Source organism: Myotis nattereri (assembly GCF_964212035.1).
Source record: "Myotis nattereri genome assembly, chromosome: 1".
In the NCBI taxonomy this organism is placed as follows: domain Eukaryota; kingdom Metazoa; phylum Chordata; class Mammalia; order Chiroptera; family Vespertilionidae; genus Myotis; species Myotis nattereri.
In genome coordinates, this window is record NC_138075.1 from 65474288 (window position 1) to 65500130 (window position 25843).

The 25843-nt window shown below is 43.0% G+C and overlaps 1 protein-coding gene across 1 annotated transcript in view; it reads right to left on the reverse strand.

Moving 5' to 3' along the window:
- TMEM62 (transmembrane protein 62) overlaps nt 1–9019 on the reverse strand; it is a gene marked incomplete at its 5' end in the record, with an annotated part of 48838 nt that extends 39819 nt beyond the window's left edge. The window contains 4 exons of the mRNA XM_081112674.1: nt 4227–4272; nt 7042–7179; nt 8419–8530; nt 8840–9019. Of these exons, the coding sequence (XP_080968800.1) occupies nt 4227–4272; nt 7042–7179; nt 8419–8530; nt 8840–9019 (476 nt within the window). The remainder of the gene's footprint in view (nt 1–4226; nt 4273–7041; nt 7180–8418; nt 8531–8839) is intronic.
- Between the last annotated feature and the right edge of the window lie 16824 nt (nt 9020–25843).

Here is a 25843-nt window from a genome sequence, read left to right on the forward strand (position 1 = left end):
ACCCCACATCGAGGTAAGTCAGTCTGTTCATGCCTCCATGCTTTCAGTCTGATTTTGTTGGTCAATTCCTTTTGTTCATTAGATTCCACAAGTAAATGATATCATGTGATATTTGTCTTTCTCTGACTGGCATATTTCACTTAGCATAATAGTCTCCAGGTTCATCCATGCTGTCTCAAAGGGTAAAGGGTCCCTCTTTTTTACAGCTGTATAGTATTCCATTGTGTAAATGTACCACAGCTTTTTTACCCATTCATCTATTGATGGGCACTTGATCTATTTCCACATCTTAGCTATTATAAATAATGCTTCTATGAACATAGGGGTGCACATATTCTTTCTGATTGGTGTTTTGGAGTTTTTAGGATATATTCCCAGAGGTGGGATCACTGGGTCAAATGACAGTTCCATTTTTAATTTTTTGAGAAAACTTCATACTGTTATCCATAGTGCATTCCCATTAGCAGTGAACTAGTGTTCCCTTTCCTCCACATCCTCTGGGGCATTCTTAAGCTCAAGATTTAACTTCAAGATCTCTTTCCTTCAGGTTGATATTTCTGTGATAGATAGATAGATAGATAGATAGATAGATAGATAGATAATGAAGATATGTAGATATGTGCTATTTATTAAACTCAGATAGGCTAGGCACTTAGGAACAAAAATCCTATCTAATAATAGACAAACATGGTAATTAACCATACCTCCGATACGCTTTCCATTGGCTAATCAGCAGGATATGCAGATTAACTGCCAACCAAGATGGCGGCCAGCAGCCAGGCAGCTGAAGCGAACAGGAGGCTTGCTTGCTCCAGTGATGGAGGAAGCCAAGGTTCCCTGCCTGCCGCTGCTGGGCTCTGAGCTGCACTCTAAGCAACAATGTTACAATTATAGAAGCTAAACAAACCCCAGATACCTGCTTTCAGCCGTCAGAGCTGGAGCGAGCAGGACCGCAACAATGCTTCAATTATAGAAGCCAAACAAACCCCAGATACCTGCTTTCAGCCAGCCGGCCTCGAGCTGGAGCCGCAACAAAGTTTCAATTACAGAAGGTAAATAAATCCCAGAATAATAAAAAAAGAAAAAGAAAAAAAGGAGAGACTGGGCGCTTCAGTTGCAGGCTTGGCCCGCCTGAAAACAGCCCTCAGCCCCTCATCCAGGCTGGCCAGGCACCCCAGTGGGGACCTCCACCCTGAAGGGGGTGTGGGCAGCCTGAAAACAGCCATCAGCCTCTCACCCAGGCACCAGGCACCCAAGCGGGACCCCCACCCTGATCTGGGACACCCTCAGGGCAAACCAGCCAGCCCCCACCCATGCACCAGGCCTCTATCCTATATAGTAAAAGGGTAATATGCAAACTGACCCGAACAGCAGAAAGATTGGGAATGACTGGTCACTATGACACACACTGACCACCAGGGGGCAGATGCTCAATGCAGGAGCTGCCCTCTGGTGGTCAGTGAGCTCTCACATGGAGGAGCTCTGCTCTGCCACATGCCAGGCTGATGGCTGCCAGTACAGCGGTGGTGGTGGGAGCCTCTCCTGCCTCCTCAGCAGTGCTAAGTATGTCTGACTGCAGCTTAGGTCTGCTCCCCACTGGCAAGTGGACATCCCCCGAGGGCTGCTGGGCTGCCAGAGGGATGTCTGATTGCCATCTTAGGCCCAATCCCCTGGGGAGCAGGCCTCAGCCAGCAGATGGTCATCCCCTGAGGGGTCCCAGACTGTGAGAGGGCACAGGCCAGGCTGAGGGACCACCCCTTCCCCCCCTCTGAGTGCACAAATTTTTGTGCACCAGGCCTCTAGTCTATATATATAAAAGCCCAAGCGACCATCGCAACCAAAACAACTGAACGGACGACCGAACAGGCTGCATGGGGCGACCAGGCCAGCAGGGGGGTTAGTGAGGGATGACCAAATGACTGAGCAGCAGGCTGTGTGGGGTGACCAGGCAGGCCAGCAGGGGGGGAAGTGAGGGGTGACTAAATGATGAAACAGCAGGCTGCATGGGGCGACCAGGCTGGCGGGGGAGGCAGTTAGGGGTGACCAGGCTAGCGGGGCGGGGGGGGGGAGTTGGGGGCGACCAGGCCAGCAGGGGGGGACAGTTGGGGATGACCAGGCCAGCAGGGGGGGGCAGTTAGGGGCGATCAGGCAGGCAGGCAGTCAGACATCCCCCGATGGGTCCCGGATTGGAGAGGGTGCAGGCTGGGCTGAGGGTACCCCTCCCCCCACCCCGTGCACGAAGTTTGTGCACCGAGCTTCTAGTATAAAGATAAGAAACTTTAAAGTGATTAGTAACTTTACTTTCCCAATAAACACTCAGATCCTAAACCCTATTAATTCTTCTTTGAAAATGTTTCTTAACTCCATTCCCATAGTCACAATCAAAGACACAAACAGTTAATAGAAAGTGAAAGATTTTCATGTCTGTCCTTTTCTTTTCTCACATTAACAAAAGAGGAATACCTCCTCTTCCAAGTTATGGCGACTAATTATATGGTAACCAATTCTTTTTGACATATCATCCTCAAATTGATGCCACCATTCCCATATCCAGGAACTTAGACAGGTTTGTCTTCTCAAGCCCTTTTCATACTGTGACTGGACTACTGCAGGACTCTCCTATTTGGTATCCATACAGCTCCAGTCTCTCCCTCTTTTTTCTTTTTTATCCTTATCTTTTTGTTGTTGTTGTGCAATTGTCTTTATAAGATACTATTTTCATTATGTTACTTGTCTTCTTAGGAACTTGTACTGGATTATGAACTATTACTCATCACATCTAAATCTCTATGCTTCTCACTTAAGACCTCCATTAAATTGGCCCCAAGATACCAGTCCTCATTATGAACCCTAATTTTGGTGATAACCAGTTTCCTTTCTGCCCCTAAAAGTTCATTCTAGCTTTTAAAGTTCAGGGAGTTCGCTTTATTTTGTTTTTTTGTTTGGGGTTGGTTTTGTTGTTGTTGTTTTTGCCTAAAATATACCACTCGAAGTATCTTACTTTTTGAAATGCTACCCCTCTTTTAAGACTGAACACAGCCCAGCCAGTATGGCTCAGTGGTTGAGTGTGAACGTATGCACCAAGAAGTCACTGGTTCGATTCCCTGTCAGGGCACATGCCCAGATTGCAGACTTGATCCCCAGTAGGGAGTGTGCAGGAGGCAGCTGATCAATGCTTCTCTCTCATCGATGTTTTTATCTTCTTCCCTGCTCCCTCTACCCTCCTTTCTCTAAAAAAAATCAATAAAAAATATTGAAAAATAAAAAAGACTGGACACAATTTTCGCTCCTTTGATAGTCTTTGTTTTACTATGGTTGCAAATATCAAAAAATTTCTATATGTGACACGGCACCAGAGTTAAGTTAGGGTTTTACAAAATGCTGACACGTCAAGCTCAAAAGGTTCGCCATCACTGGTATAGACTATATTTTTTAATATTAACTCTTTTTTTTTTGTAGGTGACCAGTTTAATAAGTGAACTTACATACAAGGGTTGTTTAGGTAGCTGTATGACCGGTGGATATACACCCACCTGCCGGAATCTTAAACATTTATACAGAAGTCTTACGAATATTAACTCTTGTATCTCTCATACTATCTAACTAAGGATGGGCTCTCAATAAATATTTGCTACTTGACTGACAATGCAGAAATACTGTGAAATTATAATCAAAAGAAAAATCTTAACACATTGAGATTACAGAATCAGTTTTCTAACTCAAGATCCTTTCACCTTCACCATCTTTTTCATATTCATTGCACATAAAGAAAACTTTAATATTTGTGTGACATTCTGGAATGAAAGGATAAAGCAGCCAGAGGTGACCAACTGGGCACTTCAGCCACCCTAGCGGGTGAGAAAATCAACATCTCAGCATTCCTAAAACCTATAGTATTCTAGTTGACAAGCTATGATCTAAATGACTTCTGCTATGCATCAATGGCAATAAATAAATAAACAAATAAATAAATGTCTATGTGGAATATTACAAGTACCATAACCCAAGAAAAAGCATGAAAGCACATGAAATAAAAAGAATTAAAAGAAGTCCCAAAACAAAACCAAAAAATTGAATGTCACACACATTAAAAAAAAAAAAGTTTCCTTTTCTAAATTACCAGTTTCTATAAATAGAAATTTATCTGTTAAAAAATGTTTTCACCCATTCATTGACTGTACCCTTCTTGTAACACATGATGGTCTGTCTTCTGTTCATTACAGTACCTGTAATAATTCTCGACGCTCTCCAGACTTGGAACATTGAATGAATCTAATTAAAAAGAAAAGAGCAAACATCATCTATATTAAAAAGAAAAATGAACCCTGGCCAGTGTGGCTCAGTTGTTTGGGCATTATCCCATGCACCAAAAGGTTGCTGGTTCAATTCCTAGTCAGGGCACATGCCTGAGTTGTGGGCTCGATCTCTAGTGGGGAGCATGTGGGAGGCAGCCAATCAATGTCCCACTCCCACATCAATGTTTCTCTTTCTCGCTCTCTCCCCCTTCCTCTCTTTCTCAAAATCAGTAGAAATATTTTTTTTAAAAAGTGCAAACATGTTAATGACTAAAGAAAAATTACAATTCTTTCAATAACACTTTAAATGGTAGAATGCCAATAAATTAGATTGATAATTTTTAAAATTTGAAAATAGAATTCAGATTATCTGGAAACCTGTTTAAGGCAACTAGTATACTGGAGAATAATAAATACAGTGCGGCCTTGACTTACAAGTGTCCCGACTAACGAGTTTTTCGAGATACAGCCGTCTCTCGGCCGATTTTTTGCTTTGAGTTGAGTTGCGAGCTAAAATTCAGGTTACAAGCCAGCTTCAGATACCCCACCGCTAGTTGGCGCAGCGAACATCACTGTGATTTGACATACAAGTAATTTGAGTTACGAGCTCCGTCATGGAATGAATTAAACTCGTAAGTCAAGGCCCCACTGTACTTTGAATCATGTACTATTTAGAATACACATCAATTTGAAAGTACAAGACTGGATGGTTATTGCTGTTGTTTTAATCATGTGATTCTGGAAGCCAGCAAGGACTGGATTGATGCCTGATTTATGGATACATACCAAGTGACTCTAAAAAACAGATTACTTTGATAATAGCCCCTCTCCTCTTAAATCATTTTTTTAAATATATTTTATTGATTTTTTTACAGAGAGGAACAGAGAGTTAGAAATATCGATGAGAGAGAAGCATCGATCAGCTGCCTCCTGCACACCCCGCACTGGGGATGTGCCTGAAACCAAGGTGCATGCATGCCCTTGTCCGGAATTGAACCTGGGACCCTTCAGTCCCCAGGCCAACGCTCTATCCAGTGAGCCAAACCAGCCAGGGCTCCTCTTAAATCTTAAAGAAGATTCAGTAAGAAAGGAATTACATAATGGTGAGGGTTAAGGTTCAGGATGTCATAGAACATTTATCTGGAAATACAGTGATTTCATAGTTTGACAGACTGATTCCAACAGCTAAAACTGCTTCAATTCCAGGAATCCACTACATTTCTAATAACCTTAGAAATTAATCTGTAAGTCCATGCTAGCCCCAAAGGAATATAATGTATATGTAACTTCTTGCTTAGTAGGAGAAAAATTGTTATAAATTTTAGTAAAGATTAGTTTCTCCTCCTATGATAGCACAGCATGTATGTATATGCCCATACCATAAACATTTATGCCTACACAAGTTAAGTTAGATTTTTATGAACTCCAAGGACTATGCAGATTATTTAAACACAAGAGTCTATTTGATATTTCTTACTTGAAATAAGTCAGCACCTTGGCTTGGAAAACTTTTTTTTAAAAATACACATATTTATTATTTATTGCAAAAGAATTTGACCTGTACCACTAATTAGGATCAGGGAAAAGGGGAAATGTAAATATAGCAGAGAAAGCTGTAAGCCAGATATCCTATTTTCAATTTATAATTCATAGTTGCTTTGTAAGAAGGCATCTTTTAATCAAACCAACAGCTGTATATTTCACCAGACAGACTTATCTGCTTAAAATAGTAGAGTTTTTAAAAATATAATTAGGTACTTACCACTAATGAATAATCAAATGAAGCAGACAAATTAAGTAACTAACCAGTAAGAAAGTCAACCTTTATAAAACCAGCAAATCTACTACCATCATGATACTTTTGGAGAAGAGTTCATTTCCTTACTATCACAACAATGATCATCTAAAAACATAAAGGGATTATCCATTTTTCTCCTCATGCTGATGGGGATTTATTTGCAATTTCAATTTATACACAGTAAAATTCATTCTTTGTGATGTACAGTTCTATGGATTTTGAGAAATGCACAGTAACATATGTACCACCACAATCAACATACAGAACAGTTCCACTACCCACCAAAATTCTCTCTTGAAGCCTCTTTATAGTCAACTTTCTCCCCATCCTCACCCCTGGCAACTGCAATCTGTTATCTACCCATAGTTTTGCCTTTTCTTGAATGTCATAAAACTGGAATCATACAGTATATAGATTGACAAGTTTGGCTTCTTTCAGCTAGCAAAATGCATATTTTTTAAAATATTCACCTGCATGGATTTTGCTAGAAGCTTTTCTTCCATGTAAAGAAGAAAGGACCATACAACTTTCCCCTCTAAGGCCAACATTGACATCTGTAGTTTCATATTTACTTATTTTTTAAAAATATTTTTATTGATTTCAGAGAGGAAGGGAGAGAGAGAAAGATTAATGATGAGAGAGAATCACTAATTGGCTGCCACCTGCATGCCCACACTGGGGATCAAGCTCGCAACCTGGGCATATGCCCTGATGGGGAATCGAACCATGACCTCCTGGTTCATAGGTCAACACTCAACCACTGAGCCACGCTGGCCAGGTGACACCTGTCGTTTTAAAATCACAAATCATAGCTGTATTTCAGAATTGTGGCCTTTAGTATCTCTAAACCTAGGTTACAATGTCCCATTTTATAATCTAAATGAAAGAATCTAGGCTCCTGGAGGAAATAAAAATATAGCCTTAATATATGTGGGTCTTGGCTCTTACCATGATTTCCTTTGACATCAAGCCACTTGGTTTTTTCCATGACCCTTGTCTTCTTCAGGATACTATGGTAAGTTTGCCATTCTACCTTCTGCTGCATAGATCCCAACAGGTCCTTTGTTTTGGCATCTGTCAGATCCCCTGCAGATTTACATAAGAACTGAATCGCAATACAAAATAAACCCCAGAGGAGGTTCAAGGTTCAATTTATTTTAATGCACACTGAAGGAACAGATACTTAAAGTATTCCACATGTGTAAGCATAGCCACTTTTGAGTCCATTCATTTGTTCCTTATAGCTTAGCAAATGCCTATCTGACCTCCTATATTAGAAATGGGTTGTGAAAAAATATATATTTAAAGAGAGCATGGACTGACCAGTGTGGCTCAGTGGATTGAGCATTGACACATGCACCAAGAGGTTGCTGGTTCAATTCCCAGTCAGGGCACATGCTCGGGTTGCAGGCTGCATCACCCATAGGAGGCAGCCGATTGATATTTGATGTTTCTATCTTTCCCTCTCCTTTCTTCTCAATCTAAAGAGCAATAAAAACATATTTTAAAAAAAATAAAAAAGAGAGCATGGGACTGTAATGAAAATTATAAGAAATTCCAACAGTCTGGGCAGGTGCCTAATGTCTATGGCAACGGCTGTAATCTAACCAAGTATTATTTTTACAGCAAGAAGCAATCTGGAAGGTGTAGATTGGACAAATACCAAAATTTCTAGAAAACTAGACAGACCCTTAAATAGAAGTTTGCCATAAGATGAGGACTGCTATTCCATCATATCAGTAGAGGTGTTTCAGTAAGGGGGGGTGGGGTGAATCCCCTAGTAGACAAGATAGATGCTCCTTTAGCTTCTCCTCCAACATGGTTTGGGAGCAAATGGTTAGGGGTTTAAAAACTCTAGGGAACCCAAGTCTCAGAAGTACCAAGGGCTGAAGAAAAAGGTGTCCTGAGTAATTTAAGCCTCAAACAATTGACAATATGATTAACTGTAAAGAACATGGAAATATGAGTGCGTTTTGTTTTAAAGATAACTTTTGAGTTGTGGTTAAAGGGCTTTCCCTAATCCCCTCTCAAATTCAGGAATGCAACATCAAAAACAGATACAAATACAGCAGACATTAAGATGAGGACACTGAGTCCTGCTTCTACCACTTTAACAAAACCTTGCTATGACAAATCTTTTACCCTGGATCTTGATTCAGTTATCCACAGGCAAATGGAAGTATAACGTGTTATCTCCTCTACAGGACTCCCCTGGGGCCGGGGCTATAGTGTTTCCCGTGTTCCCAAAGCCAAGGGCTGCAGCCCTGGCTATCATTCTACCTTCCGGACCACAGAACAACATGACAGCACAGCAACCTTCCCTACCTGTTGCTAGGACGAGAGCTGGTTGAATGATGTCAATAGTTTCAGAACAGAACTTTTCTAAGTCTGCAGCTCTGCCTGGGTCATGAAACCTGCTCAGGTGAAGGTCGGATATCTGCCGAAAGCAGGTATTAAACAGATATCTGAGTCAGGAAGAGGCAGCACGTACAGAGCGACCCAGCGGCTCTCTATGGGGGCAGGAAAAAGCAAAGATGCAGTGCAACAGAGAACCCACCCCCGCCAGGGAAGGACCGAGGCGCCCCCCCACCCCCACCCCCGCCCCCGCCCCTGCCCAGGGTTGGGGGCCTGAATGGGCACGGGTCCTGCCCCCGCGGAAACTGCCAGCATCTCACCGAGTCCTGCCAGCTCTGCACCCAGGCCCTCCCCCCGCCCCCCGCCCCCGGCCAGGCCCCCCCAGCGTCACCTGCAGACCCCAGAAGACATTGCTGGCTCCGGGGCCCGGTGCAGGGTGCGGCCTCCTGGGGACGCGGGGCTGGGGCAGCGGCGAGGTCTGGCCGGCCAGGCCGTAGTGCTCCAGGAGCACGGCCGTCAGCGCCGCGGCCACCAGGACCGCCAGCACCCGGAAGGCCAGCACTGCAGCCATGCCGCCCGCCCGGCCCGGCGCGGCCCCGCGGGAGCGGCCCTGGCCGACCTTCGGGGCTCGGTCCGGAGCCTACGGCGCCGCTCTGGAACGCCGCCGCCGGCCCCTGCGCCTTCCCGGGCACCGGCCCCTCGCGGCGGCCTGCAGCTCTGGGTTTGGTTTGCGAAAGTAACGGGGGTGAAGACAAGCAAACCGAGAGACCCCCAGCGCCATTCGGGGCTGCCGAGGGGTGTCCGGGAAGGAGCCGGTTCCGGGAGGCGGGGCTAGAATTCCGGCCCCGCCTTTGCCATTTCTGACCTCTTGTGCGTCAGCTTCCTTACCAATAAAACAGCTTAATACTACCTCCCGGAGCGTGTTTCACAGGGGTGTGAGAATCAAAGTATGCACGAGGACACCTTTTAAATTGCAGCACACACACACACACACATAATAATAATAATAATAATAATAATAATAATAATAAATAATAATAATAATAATAAATAACAAATTGCAGTACAACATGTGACAGTTGACTTTCTCTGGCCCCTTCTGATTATTAACAACCTGCTTCCATATGTGGGTTTTTTTTAGATGTAATACCAATGTTTTGTGAAAATTTTTTTTCTCTTAAACCTGATTTCACATGCATTTAGTTACATAGTATTCCAATGGAGTGTATACCGTTCATTTAATACATTTTAAATACTTACAATGAGCCAGGCACGAAGAATTCGATTCAGGCTGAGGAAAAGAGTGAAGAAATAAAATGGAGTCGCTATGTCAAGCTGCTAAATTATAAAAAATCAAGTAGGCTAAGGCAAAGGAAGCAATTCTCTTCCTGCTTTAACTAGCCTGGGAACTTAACCTTTGGCATTTTTCAGTTGTGCAGCAGTGCCTGGAAATACCCAAATTCCACAAACCTTTGAAGGGCTTAAGAATGTTCATGTGCTGCCGGACTGGGGAGCATCGACCCAGGAACCAAGAGGTCATTGGTTCAATTCCTGTCAGGGCATATGCTTGGGTTGCAAGCTCAATTCCCAATAGGGGGCGTGCAGGAGGCAACCAGTTGTATCTCTCTCATGTCGATGTTTCCCTTTCTCTCTTTCCCTCCCTCCCTTCTTTCTACTCTCTCTAAACATCAATGGAAAAATATATTCTCAGATGAGGATTAACAACAACAGAAAAAGAACGGATAGTATTTCTGAGTGACAGAGATTGGGGGTGGGGAGGTGGGGACGAGGAGAAGCATTTTCCACCAGGACCTAACAACATGAACTAAAGTATTAAGGTGAGAAAATGCTTATTGAGGAGACAGTATTTTATTTGGCTGGACCTAGGTTTTATCTAGAAGAATAACAGTAATGAGACCAGACCCTTGGTTTCAGCCACATTGTGGAAGGCCTTTATAAATGCCAAGAGTGAAGATAGATCTGGCAATAGCATTGGAAACCGACTGGACAGGGGAGAGTTGTAACAGAGAATCCTGTTAGAAGGATATTGGAATAATCCAGTGTTATGGTCAGAATGTGTCCCCACAAAATTCATATGTGGAAATCCTAACTCCTAATGTGGTAATATTTAGAGGTGGGCCTTTGATCCAGCCCTCATGAATAGGATTAGTGCCCTTATAATAAAAAAAGACCCTAGGGAGATCCCTGCCAGATCCCTGTCCCTGTCCCCTTTTGAGGACACTGACAAGTTAGCAAGTCTGCATCCTGTAGGAAGGCTTCGACCATGCTGCACTCTGCTCTTAGACTCCCAGCCTCCAGAACTGTGAGAAATAAATTTCTGTCCTTTATGTGCCACTCAGTCTGTCATACTTTGTCTTAGTAGCTTGAACAGACTAAGCCATCCAGGTAGTGAGAGGAAAATGGAGGAAGAAGGAAGACAGGAGAATATGACACTGAAATTAGAAAGGAAGAATCAGATGTAAAATTGTAAATACAGAACTTACAGAATTTGACAGCTGACTGGGAGGAAAATAGTTAAAAGCTAATATTAGCCCAGCTGCGGTGGCTCAGTGGTTGAGCATCAACCTATGAACCAGGAGGTCATGGTTCAATTCCCAGTCAGGACTCAGTAAACTAGATTTTATTCTCCTGGGTAGCTCAATTGGTTAGAGATCCTAATACATCATGGTTGCAGGTTTGATCCCCAATCAGAGCACATACAAAAAAATCAACCAATAAATGCATAAATAAGTGAAACAACAAAAATCAATATCTCTCTGTCTCTCTAAAAATCAATAAGTAAAAATGAAAAATATTATAATGTACACTCTATTTGACCTGATATTTCCACATATATAGCTAACCCTAAGGAAAAATATGGATGTTTACAGAGATTTACCAATAAGTAAGGTTACTAAAGCAAAGTTTATAATAGGAGAAAACTAGAAACTACAGTAAATTGTCCACAATATGTCTTAAAAATAGAATGGCACAGCCATATAAGGGAATAACATACAGTAATCTTAAGTAATTTTGAAGAAAAATAGCATGTTAACATGTTAATGAGTATTTTCTAAAACTAGAGTATAGTGCATTTTACACACACACACACACACACAGGCACAGAAAAAAACTGCCTGGAAGTATATATACCAAACTATTAATTATGGTTATATTGGGATAGTGAGATGATATGAGATTATGGTTATTTATGTTCGCATTGCTTATCCATATTTCTGAGTTTTCAATAATGACCATGTAAAGAGAAAAATAACCATTTTTTTGAGTTAGCAAAATTTTCTATAGGGGACAGTAAATACTTTAGGCTTTCTGGGCCAGACTGTTTTATTGCAACTATGCAACTCTACCGTTACACAAAAGAATGAGGTGGCAGGGTTCCAAAAAAAACTTTATAAACATGAAATTGGAAGTTCGTGTATTATGAAATGTTTTTCTTTTGACTTATTCAACCAGGTAAAAGCTGTTCATAGCCTAAAGGCTGTATAAAACAGGCAACAGGTGGATTTGAGGGCCATATTTTGCTAAACCCTGTTTGAGAATAACTATTCTCTTCTTGCACAACTCATGTTCCTTCAATGCTGAATTATCTTGATTTTTCTGTTTGGTTTTCCAAGTTCTTATCACTAACTCAAACTTGTTACCAGTTGTCGAAACCTCTAGTTCAGGGGTGGGCAAACTTTTTGACTCGAGGGCCACAATGGATTCTTTAACTGGACCGGAGGGCCGGAACAAAAGCATGGATGGAGTGTTTGTGTGAACTAATATAAATTCAAAGTAAACATCATTACATAAAAGGGTACAGTCTTTTTTTTTTTAGTTTTATTCATTTCAAACGGGCCGGGTTCGGCCCGCGGGCCGTAGTTTGCCCACAGCTGCTCTAGTTGGTACTTTTAAACCCTTCAAATATTGTGTCATTTTTATTTCTCAGAAGTGGCCTCTTTTCAGAGTTTCCTGACTTCTCACCTGGCCTGTTTGTTCACCATGTCGCTACACAGTTGTTATCCTGGTATCTGCTTTCACTTTGTGCCTAGGAATTCCTTTTACCTTTCAGCTCTGTTAATAATACATTGTTTTATGTATTTCTTGTACTGAATTCACCTGCACTTTTATTACAAGTTTTGTTTAACCTTTTCTCCAAAGAGCCTACATAGAATACATAGATGGTTGACAGGCTTCACTGACAGGTGCTCAAACCATTATAGATCCATCTTGGGTCCTCTTTTCAAAATTTACTCCTATCCTGGACAAATACATTTGTTCATGTTTTTTTAATGTTCACCAAATCACTGAACCCCAGGATTGATGCAGTCTACTGAAAACTGGGTCCTGTAACTCCTTCTATTACAGGATAATGAGAAGCTAGGAAAATCCCAGGGCAAGAGGAATAGGGAAACTGAGACAAGAAAATTAAGCAAGACCAAGATCTTATCTTTTCCAACCAAGGATGCTTGAGAAAAAATGACTAATGCCTCTCCTCCCTAACCAAAGAATGCAGGAAAGAAGGGTGAGTTTTAATGCCTCTTCTCCCTAACCACAGAATACACAGTGTAGATCACCCTGGAACTGCTAAGGCAGGAGGGGGCAGGGGGAAAGAAAGAAGGGAGAGACTTATCTCAAAGAAGTCAGTCGTTTTGGGGAAGGAAGAGAGAAGAGGGAGTGTTCATCACATTGTTTAAACTGAGAAGCCAGCAGTCTTGGGGCTCGTTAAAAGATAAAATTGCCAAATTCTTCTCATAAATTCTGGGAAAGCCATAAAAAAGTAAAAGGGAGACCTTAATCTGTACCAAGATATTCAGCAGAGAAATTTAAAAACCTATAGATAGAAGGGAGTATAACCCCTTAAATCTCCACCAGGCTCACTTCTCAGACTAGCTGGGAAGTCCATCTGTGCTTCCATAAGCCAGAAGTATGATAGATTTGCTTGCTTTGCTTCTTTAATAAATTTAGTAAATTTGCTTTACTACAACGCAATCAGCTAGGGTCACTCTTTGAATTCCTCCCTACGAGACAGGCATGAACCGAGGAGGGGACAGCCCTCTCCCTTCATCTCAGGGGGCTGTCTGATATCTTTGTTGGTGTTTCTGGTGCCTATAGCACTTCCACAGACATGGTGAAAGAATCTACTTTGTCCCTCTGCAAACTAGATTTTATTCTCCTGGTAGGTTGAACTACTCCCTGAATGCCTAAACAAAGTTCCTTCCATTGAACATTCAGTCTCATTCCTTTTTAGTTGTATGTATCTTGATTCACATCCTGACTCTTTCCTCCTACTTGTGTTATCTTTGGCAAGTTCTTTATCTGTCTAACCCTCTTTTTCTACACCCTTTCCCCCTTCACCAGAGTTGCAATGCTGTGGTTGATCACCTGCAAATGTTACCTGTTCAGAGTTTGTGGGCCAATATTCAATACATCGAAATTTAAAGGAAAGGTTTATTGATCAAGAAGGCCCAACTCAAGCAGATGGGGGTGCCTTATAGCTTTTGAAAATCCATCTTAAGAGAGCCCAGAATTCAGGCATCTTTTATATCAAGGGAAAAGAGGAGAGTAAGGCAAAAGTGGGTGGGGGTTGTAGACAGCTAGGCGATGGCAGGGATCCAAGGAAGACAGAAATTTCTAAATCTCTGTTTCCAGTTGGTACATTAATCCTGCCCCCCCCCGCCCCCCCCCACACACACACACACAAACACACTGATCTGGGTCCAATCTAGAAGATCCTGTAAATCTTTGATAAGCAGGCTAGAATTTAGAGAGAGAGCATACATTTTACTAATTACACAAGGACAGCTGTGCCCTTAAATGAAACCTTTGGCTCCGGGGCTAAGCATGAACCCAAGATCACAGCCTATTTATGACCTCTAGCCCAAGTCTGATTCAATTTGAATCAGAAATGACTCCTCAATTATGGAAATTCTTATCTCTAAAATTAAGCGAATCCCAACAAACCTAGGTTTGCAAGGCAACCTCAGAAATAAAACATCTGAAAGCCAAGAGACATATGAAAACATGCTCAAAGTCACTAATCATCCGAGAGATGCAAATCAAAACAACAATGAGGTACCATCTCACACCTGTCAGACTGGCTATCATCAACAAATCAACAAACGACAAGTGCTGGAGAGGATGTGGAGAAAAAGGAACACTTGTGCACTGCTGGTGGGAATGCAGACTGGTGCAGCCACTATGGAAGACAGTATGGAGTTTCCTTAAAAAACTGAAAATGGAACTCCCATTTGACCCTGTGATCCCACTTCTAGGAATATATCCCAAGAAACCAGAAACACCAATCAGAAAAGATATATGCACCCCTATGTTCATAGCAGCACAATTCACCATAGCTAAGATCTGGAAACAGCCTAAGTGCCCATCAGTAGATGAATGGATTAGAAAACTGTGGTACATCTACACGATGGAATACTATGCTGCTCTAAAAAGGAAGGAACTCTTACCATTTGCAACGTCATGGATGGAACTGGAGAGCATTATGCTAAGTGAAATAAGCCAGTCAATGAAGGAAAAATACCACATGATCTCACTCATTCATGGATAATAGAGACCATTATAAACTTTTGAACAATAATAGATTCAGAGGCAGAGCTGCCTCAAACAGATTGTCAAACTGCAGTGGGATGGCCGGGGAGGGTTGGGGGGCAGGAGGGAGGGGGGTAAGAGATCAACTAAAGGACTTGTATGCATGCGTATAAGCATAACCAATGGACATAAGACACTGGGGGATAGGGGAGGCTGGGGGACTGTCTAGGGCGGGGGGATAAAATGGACACATATGTAATACCCTTTGTAATACCTTAAGCAATAAAAAAATTAAAAAAAAAAATAAATAAAACATCTGAACCTAGGCCTGATTCTTTTTTTTTTTTTTAACTCTTTATTAGTTAAGGTATTACAAATGTGTCTTCATCCCCCCCCCCCATTAAATCCCCATCCCCCCAACCCCCCAAAAGGCCTGATTCTTCATAAACTGGTCCTGAAGGCTCCAGCCTTAACTACTTCATCACATTCTCAGGACTTTCCTTGTTCTAACATAGGCTGATTCCCCCCACAGCTGTGGAATGACCTCAGTCCAAGACTGGCAACTCCTGTTGTAATGGGGACCACCCACTTCATATCCACCTGCTTCTCAGCTCAATATGGGAGCCTCTTTCTTCAAGTACAATCTGTCCCCACAGATTCCAGTCAAGGGCACATACCTTGGCTGCAGGCTAGAGCGCATGCACAGACTACCAATCAATGTGTCTCTCTCACATCCATGTTTCTCTCAGTGTGTCTCTCCCTTTCCCTTCCACTCTCTCTAAAAATCAATGGGAAAATATCTTTGGGTGAAAATTAACAAAAGAAATTTTTTTTTTAAATAAGAAACTAGCACTCTTGTGACAGGTCCTTATAAGTACCAGGAGTAGAAACTGAGAGGGAATTAGAGCCAGAAGATGAGGATAGTGGTACTATTCTACATTTTCTTTTTTGTTTGCTTCTTCTTTAAAATGTATATTTGCTGGGGTCCAACCCCAGCGGGTCCAGGGGTCCCCAAAGGTGTGGACGGAGTCGGCGAAGAAGAAATGACACAGAGACAGCGTTCAGTTGATCAGCAGCCTAGCCAGGATCTCCAGCCAAGTTCTGGTCTGGATCTCCAGTGAAGTTCTGTTTAGGATCTCCAGCCAGGTTCAGTCACCAGGTTCTAGTCAGGTTCTCTTGCCAATTTCTGTAGTCAGGTTCAGTCCAGGATCTTTTGCCATGTTCTCTCGCTAGGTTCTGTCTCTAGGTTCTGAGGCCAGTTTCTGTCCAGGATCTTTTGCCATGTTCTCTCCAGCAAAGTTCTTCTGTCTCTAGAGAACGTTCTGTGTAGGTTCTGTGCCTAGGTTCTGTCTCTAGGTTCTGAGGCCAGTTTCTGTCCAGGATCTTTTGCCATGTTCTCTCCAGCGAAGTTCTTCTGTCTCTAGAGAACGTTCTGTGTAGGTTCTGTGCCTATTTCTGTCTCTCTCTGTCTCTTGCTGTCTTGTTACATCTGTAAGACTATCCACCCCCTTCCTACGGTGGAGTCCTATCCATCCCGAGAGTGGGGCTTACCTAGGGGTCCCTGTTCGGGCGCCATATGCTGGGGTCCAGCCCCAGCGGGTCCAGGGGTCCCCAAAGGTGTGGACGGAGTCGGCGAAGAAGGAATGACAAGGAGGCAGCGTTCAGTTGATCAGCAGCCTAGCCAGGATCTCTAGCCAGGATCTCCAGCCAAGTTCTGGTCTGGATCTCCAGCGAAGTTCTGTGTCCATGTTCTCTTGCTAGGTTCTCCAGCCAGGTTCTCCAGCCAAGTTCTGGTCTGGATCTCCAGAGAGGTTCTGCTCTGGATCTCCAGTGAAGTTCTGGTTAGGATCTCCAGCCAGGTTCTGTGTCCATGTTCTCTTGCTAGGTTCTCCAGCCAGGTTCTCCAGCCAGGTTCTGTAGCCAAGTTCCCTCGCTAGGTTCTCCAGCCAGGTTCTGTCCAGGTTCTCCAGCCAGGTTCAGTCACCAGGTTCTAGTCAGGTTCTCTTGCCAATTTCTGTAGTCAAGTTCAGTCCAGGATCTTTTGCCATGTTCTCTCGCTAGGTTCTGTCTCTAGGTTCTGAGGCCAGTTTCTGTCCAGGATCTTTTGCCATGTTCTCTCCAGCGAAGTTCTTCTGTCTCTAGAGAACGTTCTGTGTAGGTTCTGTGCCTATTTCTGTCTCTCTCTGTCTCTTGCTGTCTTGTTACATCTGTATTTATACCAGTTGATTCAATCCTATCAATCTCTATTACAAAGGTTAGGGCATTTCTTATCTCCATTCCAGGGAGTAAAGATTATGTAGCTTAAGCATGATTGTTCATAGTTAAAGTGATTAATTACCCGCCTGGCACTTAGTTAAGAGGTTTTATTCCCTCCCTAACTTCAGGGGAAAATCCCTACCTGGGGAAACAACCTTTCTCAGAGACCTTGGTTAAAACACATAGTGCCAAGAAGGTGAGCAAACATATTAAGAAGAGTATGCCATATATGCCAGGTCCCTTGAAACAGCAAGGATGGACCGGCTCCCGGCATATATTACTTTCAGTAAGCATAAAACTCATGTTTATATTGTTTTGTTTTCTAAAATAATCATGAAATTCGGAGAGTCTCCCCATATGAGGAGCCTGGATTAACTTTTCCACCAAATACTCCAAAACAAGCAATCATCAATCAAATCAATAAACATTCCCTATACTGTGTATATCTTTCCAAATTTGCAGAGGGTATACAGGATTTGTTTCTGAACATGTTCCATATTTACACCTGTATTCCAACACCGCAACATTCAAGTCGCTGCCATTTTAAAGTCATATCCAAGGACTCCCCGATATCTACACACCCAACAAGCCAAAGATTAAGCAAAATAAAACAAAAACAGTCCCTAATGTTGAAAAGGAAGGAAATATATATTTTAAGAATACGTTTTTGACTTTTTAAAGAGAAAGGAAGGGATGGAGAGACAGAGAAACATTGATATGAGAGAAACATTGATCAGTTGCCTCCTGTATGCACCCTGACCCCTCTGATGATTGAACCTGCAACCTAGGTACGTGCCCTGACCGGGAATCGAACTGGCAATCTTTTGGCACATGGATGACACTCCAACCAACTGAGCCACACTGACTAGGGCAGGAAATATTTCTTGACAAGGAATATGCCAGGCCCAATTGAGACAATCCAGGAACTCTAGTCAATGAAGACACACACACACACACACACACACACACACACACACACACACACACACACAAAAGGCTAGGCTAACAATTATCACCCGTGTAAGAGGAAAGAATAACAGGAAGATGGATAATTACTAGAATTGTAAAAATAATTTTTACGATTATTTTTAAAACAGCTTTTATAAATCTAAACCTTCAGTTCAACCTAGATGCTTACTATATACTTACATGTACATATGTATAAGTTTTACCTTTGTATGTATTCAAGTTTTGTCTGCACAGTATTTCTTTCTCAACTTTCTAAAATATTTTATTTAAGTTTTTTTTTCTTGCATATACTTTTTTTTAATTAATTAATTTTTTTTATTGCTTAAAGTATTACAAAGAGTATTACATATGTCTCCTTTTTTTCCCCCCCGCCCTTGACAATCCCCTGGCCTCCCCTACCCCCCAGTGTCTTATGTCCATTGGTTATGCTTACATGCATGCATACAAGTCCTTCGGTTGATCTCTTACCCGCCCCCCTCCTGCCCTCCCACCCTGCCCGGCCTTCCTGCTATAGTTTGACAATCTGTTCGAGGCAGCTCTGCCTCTGTATCTATTTTTGTTCATAAGTTTATAATGGTCTTTATTATCCAAAAATTAGTGAGATCATGTGGTATTTTTCCTTCATTGACTGGCTTATTTCACTTAGCATAATGCTCTCCAGTTCCATCCATGCTGTTGCAAATGGTAAGAGTTCCTTCTTTTTTACAGCAGCATAGTATTCCATCGTGTAGATGTACCACAGCTTTCTAATCGATTCATCTACAGATGGGCACTTAGGCTGTTTCCAGATCTTAGCTATGGTGAATTGTGCTGCTATGAACATAGGGGTGCATATATCCTTTCTGATTGGTGTTTCTGGTTTCTTGGGATATATTCCTAGAAGTGGGATCACAGGGTCAAATGGGAGTTCCATTTTTAGTTTTTTGAGGAAACTCCATACTGTCTTCCATAGTGGCTGCACCAGTCTGCATTCCCACCAGCAGTGCACAAGTGTTCCTTTTTCTCCACATCCTCTCCAGCACTTGTCGTTTGTTGAATTGTTGATGATAGCCATTCTGACAGGTGTGAGATGGTACCTCATTGTTGTTTTGATTTGCATCTCTCGGATGATTAGCGACTTTGAGCATGTTTTCATATGTCTCTTGGCTTTCTGAATGTCCTCTTTTAAAAGGTGTCTATTTAGGTCCTTTGCCCATTTTTTGATTGGAATGTTTTTTTTTTAATTAAATCTTTATTATTCAGATTATTACATTTGTTCCTCTTTTTTCCCCCCATAACTCCCCTCTTCCCAGTTCCCACCCCACCCTCCGCCCTCACTCCCCACCCACTGTCCTCATCCATAGGTGCACGATTTTTGTCCAGTCTCTTCCCGCATCTCCCACACCCCTTTCCCCCCCAAGAATAGTCAGTCCATTCCCTTTCTATGTCCCTGATTCTATTATAATCACCAGTTCATTCTGTTCATCAGATTATTTATTCACTTGGTTCTTAGATTCACTTGATAGATGCATGTTTGTTGCTCTTAATTTATATCTTTACCTTTTTCTTCTTCTTCCTCTTCTTAAAGGATACCTTTCAGCATTTCATATAATACTGGTTTGGTGGTGATGAACTCCTTTAGCTTTTCCTTATCTGTGAAGCTCTTTATCTGACCTTCAATTCTGAATGATAGCTTTGCTGGATAAAGTAATCTTGGTTGTAGGTTCTTGCTACTCATCACTTTGAATATTTCTTGCCACTCCCTTCTAGCCTGCAAAGTTTCTGTTGAGAAATCAGCTGACAGTCGTATGGGTATTACCTTGTAGGTAACTGAGTTTCTTTCTCTTGCTGCTTTTAAGATTCTCTCTTTGTCTTTTGCTCTTGGCATTTTAATTATGATGTGTCTTGGTGTGGTCCTCTTTGGATTCCTTTTGTTTGGGGTTCTCTGCGCTTCCTGGACTTGTAAGTCCATTTCTTTCAACAGGTAGGGGAAGTTTTCTATCATTATTTCTTCAAATAGGTTTTCAATATCTTGCTCTCTCTCTCTTCTTCTGGCACCCCTATAATTCAGATGTTGGTACGCTTGAAGCTGTCCCAGAGGGTCCTTACACTATCTTCGTATTTTTGGATTCTTTTTTCATTTTGCTTTTCTGGTTGGGTGGTTTTTGCTTCTTCTCATTTCAAATCTTTGACTTGATTCTTGCGCTCCTCTGGTCTGCTGTTGGGAGTCTGTATAATATTCTTTATTTCAGTCAGTGTATGCTTAATTTCTAGTTGGTTATTTATCACAACATCGAGGGTCTCATTAGATTTCTTGTAGATCTCATTAAGTTTATTGGCAGTTTTTAGAAAATTATTGAAAGACCTTAAAAGTGTGATTTTGAGCTCTATATCTTCCATTTCTGACATTTGCGTCCTGTTTCTTTGTCTCCGCATTTTTTTATGTTTTCTTGGTGCACCCCCTAGTGGTCTTTGTGGGGAGTCTTGTTGTTGTTAAGCCTTGATTGTTGTAGGTAATACTGGGGGGTGGGGGGGAGTTGACCTCCAGGCCAAGTGACTGTGAGAATCAGCTGTGTCTGCAGTGGGAGAACTTTTGTCCTCTAGGGAGGTGCTAATCTAGCCCTTGCCTGAGGCTATCCGGCTAATGGCTCTGTGCAGGGTTTGGGCAGGGCGGGGTCCCAGGGGATCAACAGGGCTGACGGATCAAGCAGTTAAGGCTGCTCTCAGTCCCGTCCCCAGGGGCTCTGCCTCTCAGAGTCCCAGCAACTGCTGCAAACCTCGGAGAGAAAGCTGCCCTCGAGTTCCGACCGATGCCAGACAGTAGTCCCGCTTCTCCCGTTTGAGTCTGGGTCCCTAGAGACTCGCCCAGATCTGGAGCTCAGAGCCTGAGACTCCCTCCTGATTGAAACAGACAACCGCGTCCTCAGCCGCCAGCCCGCTCCACGTACACCTCTGCACCTTAGTACTTGACTTCCACACTGCGCCTCCTCTGAGTCCGGAGAAAGGTTGTTTCCCCAGGTTAGGGATTAACAGGACTAAGGAAGAGAATAAATCAGTAAATCCCCCTAGTGTTACAGAAATACCATGTACTACTTATGAAGGACTTGGACTAAGACTGTTGGCAATAAATTTGGGACTTGTTGGGCCACATCCCCAGGGGTCTGCGCATCAGGGGAAGCACCAAAGCCTATACCCCTGGAGCCCCACCGACACAGGGCAGTCCCAGGGAAGGCAAGCAGCGAGGCTGGGAGGACATAACCTTTACTGGGTAGGAGAATCTCCTTCAGTCACTTCCTCGTAGCTTATCAGTAGAGCAGTGACCTTGTAACGGAAACACAGAGATTAACCTAGACAAGATTAAAACCAACAGAACTAGATAGAGACAGGATTTTTGGCAAAGGTCAGATAAGAAACAAGGAACTGTAAAACGTTACCCAAAACATACCATGATGTGATTGCTTATAGGATCAAATGGTATAAATATATATGTAATAGGAGAATAAAAAAAGAACCTCGCTATGCTGATCAACCAAACGCTGCCTCCGTGTCCTTCCTTCTTCGCCAACTCCGTCCACACCTTTGGGAACCCCTGGACCTGCTGGGGCAGGACCCCAACAGTTTTCAACTTTTTCATTCTTGTAATCTCTTTACCCACTGTTATCTCTAAAGAACTAGTCCAATTTCATAAATGCCAAGCTGGTTAAGGCCTTCATTCAGACTGCACTGCAGCTCTGCCTCTCTCTCAGCTCAATCATGTTTCCTTCAGTTTCTTTCCCTTCTACAGGGAAAGAAACTCTCCCTAATAAACCTGTATGCTAAATTCTGCTTTAGAATCAGCTTCTTTTGAAACCCAACCTCTAACATGTACATCCCAGCATCTGTTAAACTAATGCCACTAAAAGGTAATCTGATAAGAGGTTATCCTCTCCAAACACAAATTGTATTTTTTAAAATATATTTTTACTGATTTCAGAGAGGAAGGGAAAGGGAGAGATAGAAACATCAATGATGAGAAATAATCATGGATCGGCTGCCTCCTGCACACCCCACACTGAGGATCAAGCCTGCAACCCGGGCATGTGCCCTTGAACCCTGACCTCATGGTTCATAGGTCAATGCTCAACCACTGAGCAACACTGGGTGGGCAACACAAATTGTATTTTAATAAGTTCTCAAAGTGAAAACTCTCCCTAGGAAGGAGACTCTAACAATGAAATAAATACAAGTGCTAGCCTCTAGTGTGGCTTAGGAGATCAATACACATTTTGTGAATTGATTTTTAAAGACTATTTTAAGAACCATTTATAAATTTCAATTATAATAATTTGTGTGTGTAGTATTTTAGTCTTTTTTGAGGTTGTTTTTTTTCCAGGAATACTGGACATCCATGATCTAGTAGGCAGCTACCATTTTCTATGAATACAAAGTGGTGACAGAATTCCTATTCTCATGAAGCTCTTAGTCTAACAGGTTCAACAGGTATCAAAATAATTAAAAGTGCAATGAAAGCACAGAGGTAATGATTCTGCCTATTGGAGAATGAGAGAACCAGAAAACGTCTCAGAGGGAGTCGCATATAAACTGACCTCTAAAGAATAAACAGAAAGTTCTTTATAGAAATAGGTGTGGAAGTGGGGGAGGGGGCTCTATAGGCCAAGGGATTATATGGTATAGGTGACAGATATAGTTTAGATAGTTTAAGTGGTGTGGCAGGGACATTAGACTAGCAAAAGTTGTTTCAAACCAGATTGAAAAGGGCTTTGAATGCCATGCTTAAGGGTTAAAAGTTATCTTATAAAGCAGCCATCCTATCTAATAAAAGAGAAACATGGTAATTGGCGTACGACCGCTACCCTTCCAATGGGCTAATCAGCGAGATATGCAAATTAACTGCCAGCCAAGATGGCGGCCGGCAGCCAGGCAGCTTGAAACTAACATGAGGCTTGCTTGCTTCAGTGACGGAGGAAACCAACGTTCCCCGCCTGCCTTGCCGGCCTCTGAGCCTGCAGTCTGAAACATTGTAACAAGTATAGAAGATAAACGAAACCCCAGAAACCAGCTTTCAGTGAGCCGGGATCTCAGAGCTGGAGTTGATACAGTGTATCGATTATAGAACCCAAACAAACCAGATACCTGCTTTCAGCAGCTGAGGCCTCAGAGCTGGAGCCAGAGCTAAAGCTGGCCCAGAATAAAAAAAAAAAAAAGGAGCAGTTGGGAGCTTCAGTCACCCGCAAGCCTGAAAACAGCCCTCAGCCCCCCACCCAGACTGGCCAGGCACCCCAGTGGGGACCCCCACCCTGATCCAGGACACCCTTCAGGGCAAACCAGCCAGCCCCACCCATGCACCAGGCCTCTATCTAATATAGTAAAAGGGTAATATGCCTCCCAGCACCGGGATCAGCGTGACAGGGGGCAGCGCCCAAACCCCCTGATCGCTTTGCGGCTCTGTGTGTGACACGCTGCGGCGCCTCAAACCCGCTCCCCCCCCACGGGCTCTGCTCTGTGTGTGAAGGGGTAGAGCCATAACCTCCCCATCGGCCCTGCCCTGAGTGTGAGAGTGGTGACGCCCCAACCCCCTGATCGGCCCTGCTCTGTGGGTGATAGTGGGCGGCGCCCCAACCACCGCTCCCACCACGGGCCCTGCTCTGCGTGTGGTGGGGTAGAACCATAACCTCCCCATCGGCCCTGCCCTGAGTGTGACAGTGGCGGTGCCCCAACCTCCTGATTGGCCCTGCTCTGTGGGTGATAGAGGGCAGCGACCCAACTCCCTGATCCGCCCTGCTCTGTGCATGACAGGGGGCAGTGCCCCAACTCCCCAATCGGCCCTGCTCTGAGCCCAACCAGGGGCTGCACCTAGGGATTGGGCCTGGCCTCTGCCACCCGGGAGCAGGCCTAAGCCAGCAGGTCGTTATCTTCCGAGGGGTCCCAGACTGCGAGAGGGCACAGGCCAGGCTGAGGGACCCTCTTTCCCCACCATTTTTGTGCACCGGGCCTCTAGTCTAATATATTTAGGTAAGAGTCACATGATCAGATTTACGTTTAAGAATAATTCTGGCAGGAAAATAGAGGATGAGTATGAGCAAGAGAGTAGAAATAGGAAAACCAATAAGGGTTACTCTTTCTAAATGGATGCGGAATATCAAGGATTTGTACCAAGCAGGAAGAATCATGTAGTGTCACATGAGAAAATAACCCCAAGAAAGAGGTCAGTTAAAATGGAATCAGTCACAGGTTCTCATTAGGATCCCTTGGGAGACTTTTTTTTTTTAAAGGATACTCAGGTCTCACCTCTTTCTAATTAAATCAGACTCACTAGAGTGACACACCAGGCATTGGAATTTTTTAAAAATTATCAGACGATTCTAATATGTAATCAGGGTTGAAAACCTCCAGCACAACCCATAAATGAGGAGTCTAAGGAAAACAGTTCTAGGCATGGATATCTCAATGGACTGTGTCATTCTGGGGCACTGAGAAAGCTAATTAATGTATATTATTTGTTGATAACACTTTAAACAGAAAATGGCACCTGCAAAATGCTCTTGTAGCATATTTATTCACAAAGTTTACTGTGAACTGATACTAATTTAAAAAAAAGTATGTCTTTGCATAAGAATCAAACAAATTCATAATCCTGTCCTAAACTAGGACTACCCATACCTTGCTCTAAATCAGAAAAGAGCAATAATTGATAAGTTAATATCTGTTTTGTTTGGTTAATGACCTATAAAATGTCTATTATAAATGTACTAGGATGTTAAATGTATGCCAGATACATGATGAATATTTTTTTAAAAAATATATTTTATTGATTTTTTACAGAGAGGAAGGGAGAGAGACAGAGAGCTAGAAACATCGATGAGAGAGAAACATCGATCAGCTGCCCCCTGCACATCTCCCACTGGGGATATGCCTGCAACCCAGGTACACGCCCTTGACCAGAATCGAACCCGGGAGCTTTCAGTCCGCAGGCCGATGCCCTATCCACTGAGCCAAACCGGTTTTGGCACATGATGAATATTTTAATTTATTTAGCAATAGACATTATACTGCAACATACAAAACGGTAAAGGAAACAAAAAAATTTTTTTATAGTTGGCAGGAGAGTGAAATGGTTAAAGGCATACATTTTGAAGCTAGACAGACCGAGGTTTTGAATCTAGGTTTCTGTCACTTGGTAATTGCGGTTCTTTGAACAAGCAATCTCACATGTTCAAGCTATAATTTCCTGGTCTGTACAATGATGATAATAGGAACTACATCACAGGATTGTTTTGTGAGTTATACTTTAAAATGTATCTAAAGTCCTTAAAATAGTAGTTGGCAGTTCTATGTATACATCTTGGTTCTTGTACTCAAGGAACTACAAAAATAAGACAGGCCAAGACAAGCTGTAATATAAGGCAGTGTTATCTTATTAATAACTAGGGGCCCGGTGCACGAAATTCATGCACTGGGTGTGGGGGAGGGGGGGAGAGTGTCCCTCAGCCCAGCCTGCCCCCTCTCACATACTGGGAGCCCTCAGGCGTTGACCCCCATCACCCTCCGATCGCCTGATCGGCCCCTTGCCCAGGCCTGACGCCTCCGCCAGAGGTGTCAGGCTTAGACAGGGGACCCCCATCTCCCCCCGATCACTGGTTCT